Here is a 10,000-nt window from a genome sequence, read left to right as displayed (position 1 = left end):
GACTAAAAATACTAAAAATAAAATTATATAAAAATAAGCATATTTTACATAAAACTATGGTACTTTTAGAGGTAAATACAAATGTATAAATTCAGTTTTTATTTTATTATTTTAATGCATAAATTCGTATTTTATTATTTGACATTTATTAAAAAAAAAAAATGTAAAAAAAGGATCGCACCTGAGATCTTCATGCCCAAATTGATCTACGATGGACCAATTAAGGCCTGCTATACGAAGGATGCTTAAGAGTTAAGCGTGCATTCAGTACTTTGGTGCTTAAAATGTTGAAATGCCATTACTCAATGTTTTACTAATCGTTGACGCTCATTGGCTGCCGCCTCTGTAGATACACTAGTAGCGTAGTGTTGTTTGGTGACGTGAAAAGGCAAACAGCGGGTGTTGAAATGAAGCCTCTGAAGCTCTGCTTTCCCTGATAGTTTCAGGAAAACATTAAAGGGATAGTTCACCCAAAAATGAAAATTCCGTCATTAATTACTCACCCTCATGTCGTTCCAAATCCATAAGACCTTCGTTCGTCTTCGGAACACAAATTAAGATATTTTTGATGCATTCTGAGAGCTCTCTGACCCTGCATAGACAGCAAGGGTACTACCACCGTCAAGGCCCAGAAACATAGCAAAAAAAAAATTACGGTTGAACCCCTGATGTCACATGGATTATTTTATCGATGTCCTTGCTATGTTTCTGGGCCTTGCCGTGGTTGGACCCTTGCTGTCTATAGAGGGTCAGAGAGCTCTCGGATATTATCAAAAATATCTTAATTTGTGTTCCGAAGATGAACGAAGGTCTAATGGGTTTGAAACAACATAAGGATAAGCAGGGCTGTAGCCAGGGTTTTAATTTTACCGAGGTCCTAAATCCCACCCCCACCCAAAAAAACCCACTTTTTTTCCACTGAGCTGCATGTGTGCTAGGGCTGTCAAATTACAATTAGAATTCCGAATATTCATCTAATTTCAAATAAAAATCCACATTCAAATGCAAAAACTGTATTCGAATTCACTGCACACTCTTGTAGCCACAGGAGACAAAAGCCCCCCACCCCAACTGAAATTATGACTTTTACATTTGAATGTAACTCGAATAATATTAATAATATTTAAGTATAAAAATTCTTAATTAGTTTTTTAGCCATTTTGACAGCCCTAAAGTTTGCATGTTAAGAGGAAATAATTGAAGGCCAAACATTTGGATAACAATTTAAAACTAAGTCAGTGGGCAGTATATTATTTGTCAATACCAGCTCTCTGCTTTGATTGATAGTATTTTTATTTTAATCTTTGTCAGTGAATAAAGTAACAAATGGTCGACTGATATTTATGTTTTATGAATCCTTTTATTAACCCCTTAACTGTCACTCACATTTTTGAACATAGACGTGAAAGTGCACGATCCAAACTTGGATTGATCAATGATAGAGAAAAAGGCAACAAAGAAGACTTTTTTTGACAAAGGTCAGAACTCCTGTTGTGATGTAGATTTTTGAGGTGCACTCTTGTCAAAAATTAATCTATTACTTTTCCTACATAATTTTTAACAAAACATTGGTAAAATATCTATTTAGGAGTCTTAGACCTTTCCAACGATATATAGTTTGTCATGATTAGATTAGGATTTAATTGTAATACAGTGAAGTAAACTTAGGCGTCCCACAGAGGGGACGGGTGACAGTTAAAGGGTTAAACAAGTTACTTTACTGAAGGCTACCCGGAAAGCTACGTAAGTTAAATAAATTCACAATATGTACCCATTCATTATTAATCATATGCCTAATATAGCCTATGATAATTATCATCATTATCGTTTAAACGGCTTCTTTTCTTGTTCCCTCACAATCAGTTACGAATCACATTACATGAATCTCGTCAATTCAAAATGGCGAAATTAGACAAGTTTATTAGTTTGCATTCCTGATTATTTTTGTCAATCGTTTAACATTTCTATAGTAAAACAGATGTCAGATATTAAATGTTTGGCTACTTACATCTTATCCCGCACTTTATAGCCGCTAACTGAAGCGTCGCATTGAAATTTGCGCTATGCCGCTTCTGTCAACATAAAGCCACCTACTTTGATTTGATTGGTCATCTCAAATATTTTTTCACATTGACGAGTGGTGACTGTCACCGTGACAGACGGCTGAGGCAGCTCAGATGAGGAGGTTTAGGTTTAATCTTGGTGCTGTGCAATATCTTTGCAACACGAAGGAAGAGTTAATACTATGCAATTATTTCACAAAGTACACCTCGGAAAAACTCGGTGACCTCATAGCTGGCTAGGGGCATGAGGGTGAGTAATTAATGACAGAATTTTAATTTTTGGGTGAACTAACTAACCCTTTAAAAGTATCCTCAGAGGATCCACGACAGCGCCATCTACTGGCTCAGAACACTTACAACAGCTATGAAATGCACATTTGAGCAACTTCAGATGTTTTTATAGCAAATGTAATTTCTTAGGCAAGTATAAAAGCTTTTGTATAAAAAAAACACCCGCTCACTAAACTCTATTTTGATTGATAAATTAACCAAGTAAGCTTTAAAAAAAATTGTTAAAAATGTTCAATTAAAATACATCATTTTTTAAAAATCAATCAAAATAAAACACGCATTCGTTAAAATGTAATGTTTGTTTACCTGCATGTCATGTGACCATAAACATCGTCAAAGAACCGTGAACTTGCAAATGGGATACTTTATTGTTAAAATATTTATTTTAAAATCTCATAGGTACTTCAAGTAAATATATTAGGTGAAAGTGTATCAGATGACTAAAAAGTTTGTGTATTTGTGCATTTTAATGTGTCTGAAAGACAAAAGCCTTCCAAAGACATAGAAATACATGGTAAAATAACCTACAGAGTGATAATTCAAATAAAAAATAATGTGTTCATCAGTAGTTGATGCAATATTGAAACACTTCTTAAACCTGAAATAATTTTTTTTTTTTGCAGAGTAGAGCTGTGATATTTTGAGACCATTTCGTGTTACACCACCTCACCATCAGACTGGTACATCTCTATATCTAGACCGACTCAAGAAAAGAAAAAGGAAGTGCTACTACTTGACATGAAAACAGGAAAATGCTGAACATTGAAGATTCTCTCCACTGTGTTGACAGTTCTGGATGGGCAGATCAATGCCATTCACCATCAGTTTCTGGTGAAACAACACATTTGCCCACATCCTGTCTTTTAGTGTGAGTTTGTTTTTTTACTTGAGAAATTGTCACATGATTGTTGGAAAGCCTTTTGTTTTGTGCAAATGCGGAAGGTGAAGAAACAACAAACTGGAATTATTATTTTTAGAAAATGGTGAAGAGGAGACATATTTGGTGCGTAGACAAAACACATCCTCACACTAATCCTCACCCTTAACTCTGTGTGTCTTTTACGAGTGAGTTTGCTGTTCTCCAGTCCACGGGATGGACCTAATACACTTATTTTCCCATCTTTGAGACGCTCTGAATGGCTTTGATCCAGTCCTTGCGCTCATCGGCTGTCGCGGCCTGCAGGTAGTAGTGTATCTCATCTGACGTGATGATCTCAAAGAGATTGCCATCCACCTCGTGTCTCTTGGCTGCAGGAGTTTATAAGAAAGGGAAACATTTCAATGAAATAATTTCTATATTGTATAAATGCTTTACAAATTAAATATCATTATTATTTTTAGGGGTCGAACACTAAATGTCCTGTGGCCTCTATTGTAATTGTTAGTTTTCTTTATTATATGAATGAGAGTTCCCTTTCAGTCGGTCACTCCGAGTCACGTCAGTGAACGACAAATTGGGATCTCGCTTCGACAGACAAATCTACTTCGAGTGTAAACTAAACAAGCCAATGCACATTGGCATGCGATAACTGCATCCAGCTGCTGCTCAGCACGGCACGAGCATAAGTAGACAGCAGGTGCAATGCATATTCAGCTTTTCGCTTTGGAGCCGAGCGGTTCTATTGTTCTGCTCTGCCTTTTGTCTGAAGAGGAGTATTCTGACGAGTCAACAAGCGCTCTGGGGAAGAGGCTTCTTCGACGCTGTTGTTGGTGTGACGACGCTGCAGTAGTGGTTCCCCTGTGCGCTTCAGAACTTCTGAAAAAGCTAATTTCCCTAAACGAGCATGACACGGGTGTGACGTTGCATCTTTTTAAAGATCTCATTCCACCCGTGTGTTTCTGGATGCGGTTGTTACCTGGCGCCGGATGACAGTCACGATCGCTGCATCATGTGTTTGGGCCTTGAACACACTGAGGCAGCCTTCGTGGATGAGTCATGCCGTCATTGTGGCGGTATGACCATTGCGACGTTGCGGCTGAGACTCCAATACATCAAAAGAGGTGGAGTCCCCTTACCTATGCTCCGATCTAGTCGCTCTTCTGTTCCGCAGAGGAGGGCTAATTCGGTGAATAGTCAGGGTAGCCTGAGGGTTACAGTGGGGGCAAACCCGCCAAGTGAATCTCCGTGGGCCCCCCACTCCTCTAGCACGCCACAAGCTGCCGGGTGAACGTGTCAGTTCCTCGTACGAGGGTCTGGCCGTTTCATTCGGTGCTCCTCCACGTACGGGGCTGGGGTGCCACGTACAACGGGCATGCAATTTCGTGGATGTGGACAGGCCCCCATCTGCATTGGCACATGAATTGCCTCGAGTTGCTTACAGTACGTCTTGCGCTGGGCCGCTTCAACATGCTGCTACAAGGCAAGCACGTACGGACAATACTGCGACTGTTGCGTATATCAACCACCAGGGTGGTCTATGCTCCGGTCATATGTCGCAACTCGCCCGCCATCTCCTCCTATGGAGTCAGAAGCATCTGAGGTCGCTTTGTGCCATTTACATTCCAGGCCTGCTCAATAGTGCAGCTGACGAGCTTTCACGGCAGCATGCGCTTCCGGGAGAATGGAGACTCCATCTCCAGGCAATCCAGCTGATATGGAGACACTTTGGAGCCGCACAGGTAGACCTGTTTGCCTCTCCAGACACGTCCCATAGTCAGCTGTTCTATTCCCTGAATGGGGGGACCCTCGACATGGATGCACTGGCGCACAGCTGGACCCAGGGCCTACACAAGTATGCATTTCCCCAGTGAGCCTACTTGCACGGACACTGTGCAAAGTCAGGAAGGACGAGGAGCAGGTCCTGCTAGTTGCACCTTACTGGCACAACCGGACCTGGTTCCCAGAACTGATTCTCCTCGCGACAGCCCCTCCCTGGCGCATTCCTCTGAGGAAAGATCTACTTTTTATCGGAGACGGGGCACCCTCTGGCACCCGCATCCAGATCTGTGGAACCTCCACATGTGTTCCCTAGACAGGACGCAGAGGTCCTACGTGATCTACCCCAGGCGGTGGTAGACACCATCACTTCAGCAAGAACACCCGGAGATGCCCAACCAGAGCTGTGCTTTCTTTCCTCCAGGAGGGGTTGGAGTGAAGGCTGTCTCCCTCCACCCTAAAAGTGCATGTTGCTGCAATTGCCGCACATCACGGTCCTGTAGACGGTGAGTCTTTGGGGAAGCACAACCTGATCATCAGGTTCCTGAGGGGTGTGAGGAGACTAAATCCTACTCGCCATAACCCAGTACCCTCTTGGGATCTCCTTCTGGTGCTTACGGCATTGCAGATGGCTCCCTTTCAGCCGTTGCAGTCTGCAGAGACGAGAACTCTGTCAATAAAGACAGTGCTCTTAACTGCACTGGCTTCCATCAAGAGGGTAGGGGACCTGCATGCATTTTTGGTCAACGAATCATGCCTGGAATTCGGGCCGGCTAACTCTCACATTATCCTGAGGCCCGGATATGTGTCCAAGGTTCCCACCACGCCTTTTCAGGAATCGGGTGGTGAACCTGCAAGCACTGCCCTCGGAGGAGGCAGACCCAGCCCTAGCTTTGCTCAGTCCTGTTCGCGCTTTACAAGTATTCGTGGACTGTACGTGGAGCTTTAGGACCTCAGAGCAGCTCTTCGTCTGTTATGGAGGCCAGCAGAAGGGAAAGACTGTCTCCAAGCAGAGGTTGGCCCACTGGATAGTGGATGCCATCGTCTTGCGTATCAAACCCAAGGCGTGCTGTGCCCACTTGGGTTGAGAGCACACTCGACAAGGAGTGTTGCTTCTTCTTGGGCGTTGGCGCACAGCGCCTCGCTGACAGATATTTGTAGAGCTGTGGGCTGGGCGACACCAAACATGTTTGCTAGGTTTTATAGCCTTCGTGTAGAGCCAGTGTCCTCTCGTGTACTCGCCTCAAGTAGCCAGTGAACCAGAGAGACTGCTCGGTGTCTCGCTTGCTGTGCCATTTCCCTCTGCGGACTGGATATGTGCGATTACTCTGCTCTTCAGTTCAGTTCCCCCACAAGGCGAACCCTGTGGAGTTCTTCCATCACCCTCGGCAGCCAGACATGGCGGAGCATCCGGCGCCAGGCCTAACACTTGTAAGTACCCCTGTACTAGACTAGGTGTCCATATGTTGTGATCCCCACGGTGATCCCATGTGTCTATTCTTCCATGGTATGGTTCCCCTCTTGGTGAGCCCGTGGCTTTCCTTTGGCAGACTCCACTCTGCCGTCCCTGACGGTGTTGCCTCCCTCCTAACTGGGCCGGAGCCACCTCAGAGACATTCCATATGTTGTACTGCCCTTAATGCCCAGTCCATATGTGTAATCTCCACATGATACCTCCCTGCAGGTAGGATGTGGATTCCACAGCGTCCCTGGAAAGGGTACGCTTTCCCAGTGTTATCCAATAAGTCTTACTGTATGGGTCTAGTGGAACAACAGTAATAGACTCTCTCCACGTAAGCCCTACCCTATCTTCCGGCCCAGTTGCCGCGGGGGGACCAGGTGGCTTACTAGGGGCGCTGGAAGGGGCAGTAATAGTGGCACTTTGTTAGGGATCCCAATTCATCGGTCACCAACGTGACTCTGAGTGACCTGACTGAAGGAGAATGTTTCGGTTACGTATGTAACCCTCGTTCCCTGAAGGAGGGAACAGAGACGTCCCATCCCGTCGCCACAGTTGCTGTACCACCGCGGGGCCGGGTCACTGGCTCGGCTCCTCAGCGAAAACCTGAATATGCATTGCACCTGCTGCCTACTTATGCTCGTGCCGTAACGAGCAGCAGCTGGATGCAATTATCGCATGCCAATGTGCATTGGCTCGTTTAGTTTACACTCGAAGTAGATTGGTCTCTCGAAGCGAGATCCCAATTCGTCGGTCACCGACGTGACGTTTCTGTTACCTCCTTCAGGGAACGAGGGTTACATACGTAACCAAGACATTTATGGCAGCCCTATTAACAGTACATAGGAAAATAATGAAAGGTACACTGGTAGAGGTGGTCTTGAATAGTAATCAGACCAACTCTTGTGTCTCTACGATGTACTCCATAGCGCCACCACCAGTTCAAAAATTCACTTTTTGTTATAAATTCTGAACACTTTGTCCTAAAAACAAAATTCTGAGTTGATCTGATCACACGTCTCATGCTGATCAAAATCAGTCTCTTAAATTTAGACTCCAGCCATTACATTATTCATGATTTTAAAATCGTGTATTATGTTTTTTGCTACTTAAATCTTGTTGAAAAAAAAATCTTTCACCTTAAATTTGAAGTGAAACGTTCTTTATGGGTTTTGTGATATTCATTAGTCTCATTAAGATGGCATATTTATAAAGCGGTGGATTGTCAAATGTGTTTAGTTGTATTATTTAGATGGGCCGTTCGTCATACCATCAGGCACGTATTCCACCGCCGTCACGACTGAACCACGCAGGTGAATGGAGCCGAGAGGATTGTCCTCACCCTTACAGAGACACACAGACCATCCAAAACTGTCTTAATTTTACATGAAAAACAAAACAAACCAATCTTTAGAAATGGCAGGAACATGCTTACTTTGGTGGGATCATAGTAGTGGATATAAGCAGGATCATCTCTCAGAATAAACTTTCTGACTTTCCAGTTCTTTCGCCTGTGACCCTGTGAAATGATGAAGAAATATCTGAGAACTTCTAATATCTTATATTCTTATAAATGTTTATATTTTGCAAGAAAAACACAATTTAGGGCCATTGAAGTCAAAGCTTGTTAAGTTAATCAAATTTGGTGTTGAAACATATGCTTGATATCACAGGTTTTGTGAGACTCACTCGTCTAATCTCACATTCAACCACCAACCAACATCAAAAGATCACTGGCGTTCATCCATCATGTGTTTGTTTGGCGCTTACCTGTTTCAGCAAACAGCCCTGTTTGACTATGGCCCCTCTGAACTCCTCCTTCATGATCACGTCCTCATCGCTGGAGTAACCCTCACAAAAGAAACCACTATCTGCCTGCAGATCAACACACATGCACACCCTCAACAACAGCTCTCGCTTCACAGACACGCCATTTGTTCCTGAACGTGCCCAATACACCTACATTTAAAATATAGTACAGCTCTATTCCAGATCCATCACCTAAGTGAGAGGTGTCCTAAGTGATTGATTTTGAACACTTACACGAGAGACTTCACTTAGTTCATTTCAGTTTCACTTTAACATAATGCTAAGAAACAAACCCTTTTAATTACATTTTGAATGAATGATTATGTATTTACAATATACTTTAAGTTTATATTCCTTTTCTTCAAAAACAAAAAACAGGCCGTCATGTCACAGGAGTGCTTATGATGTCTTAAAATACTGCCTATGTAAGCAGCTCACTACGTATCATATCCCAATCTTCAAACAGAAGGAGCTGGATGCAACATTTTTGAATAATATCAATCCACAAATCTGACTTGTGACGTACACTCTTAAAAATAAATGTTCCAAAAGGGGGTTTTCACAGCGATACCATAGAAGGACCAGTTTTGGTTCCCCAAAGAACCTTTCAGTGAACAGTCCATTTTTTCTTAATGTGAAGAACATTTTAATAATCTAAAGAACCTTTTGTGGAATGAAACGCGTCCATGGACGGTAAAGTTTCTTTGTGGAACCATTGATGCCAATAAAGAACCTTTATTTTTAAGAGTGTAACCTGGAGTCATAAATCACACCGTGTTTGTTGATTCGGTTTGTTAATTTGCCACCGCAATTCTGACCGCAATTCTGACTTTGTAACTTGCAACTGTGAGTTTATATCATACAGTTCTGAGAAAAAAAGTCATAATTGCAAGACAAAAATATTTTATTATTATTATTCAGAGGCAGAAACTGACTTCTATACGCTGGGGTTTAAAAGACACTTTATATTCAGCAATATCATCTGCAGCTAAATGAGAACAAAACTTGAATTGAACTGAGCTGATGTCACAAAGCAAGGCCAGACACAACAGGTAAGTGCAAATCAGGATGGTTTATTGACTGGGTAAGGGGATGACTGGAATAGGTGAGTTAAAGGCAGGTGAGTGTAAACACAGTGAATGGTTCCAGGGTGCTTATCTGAGTTCTGATGGTGAGGATCGGATGCCGGTTACGTTGGAGATCGTGGAACAGTTTCCAAGGAGTCGTTGGAGGATCACGGGAGGAACAGCAGGTAATTCGTTCTAGGAGAATTTGGCAGAGAGAGTCCAGAGCAGTTCGTAGGAGTGAACGGTAGACCGGACAGTGAGTGACTGTGCTGTGTGTGTATTTGTAGTGTGGCTTGATTGGTGACAGCAGGTGCGGGGGATCAGAACTCAGGTGACTGTGATCGGGTAATTATCCTGGATGGTGACTGAAGTGACTGTGATGAATCCCTGACAGCTGAACAGTGACAAGTGTCTTTGTAGAGCTGCTTTGCAGCAGAATTTGCAACATATTTGAAGTTTGCATCATTGATTTGTTATTTTCCTTTTTATGTTTGAAACAGTCTGCATTGTATACAGCGCTATAGAAATCAAGGTGACTTTTGGAATAGAGCCAATAATAATGTGCATTATATAATTTGTTAACTCACAAAGTAATAAAGAGCCTCGGTTTGGTCCAGGAAAACACACTCTGCTCCTTTTTCCGCGCCGTCTTTGG

At 42.8% G+C, this 10,000-nt stretch overlaps 1 protein-coding gene across 1 annotated transcript in view; it reads right to left on the bottom strand.

The window, feature by feature from the left end:
* Positions 1–2,928: 2,928 nt before the first annotated feature.
* Positions 2,929–10,000, bottom strand: part of LOC107680162 (pleckstrin) — an 11,356-nt gene continuing 4,284 nt past the window's right edge. The window contains exons 6-10 of the mRNA XM_016475945.1: positions 9,933–10,000; positions 8,240–8,344; positions 7,905–7,988; positions 7,740–7,812; positions 2,929–3,602 (exon numbers count right to left, since the gene is read on the bottom strand). The exon at positions 9,933–10,000 is cut by the window's right edge and continues 26 nt beyond it. Coding sequence (XP_016331431.1) covers positions 3,463–3,602; positions 7,740–7,812; positions 7,905–7,988; positions 8,240–8,344; positions 9,933–10,000 — 470 coding nt within the window. The 3' untranslated portion in view covers positions 2,929–3,462. The remainder of the gene's footprint in view (positions 3,603–7,739; positions 7,813–7,904; positions 7,989–8,239; positions 8,345–9,932) is intronic.

This window comes from Sinocyclocheilus anshuiensis, unplaced genomic scaffold (assembly GCF_001515605.1).
Source record: "Sinocyclocheilus anshuiensis isolate Anshui unplaced genomic scaffold, SAMN03320099.WGS_v1.1 scaffold1202, whole genome shotgun sequence".
NCBI classification, from domain to species: Eukaryota; Metazoa; Chordata; class Actinopteri; order Cypriniformes; family Cyprinidae; genus Sinocyclocheilus; species Sinocyclocheilus anshuiensis.
This window is presented reverse-complemented; position numbering and strand designations above follow the sequence as displayed.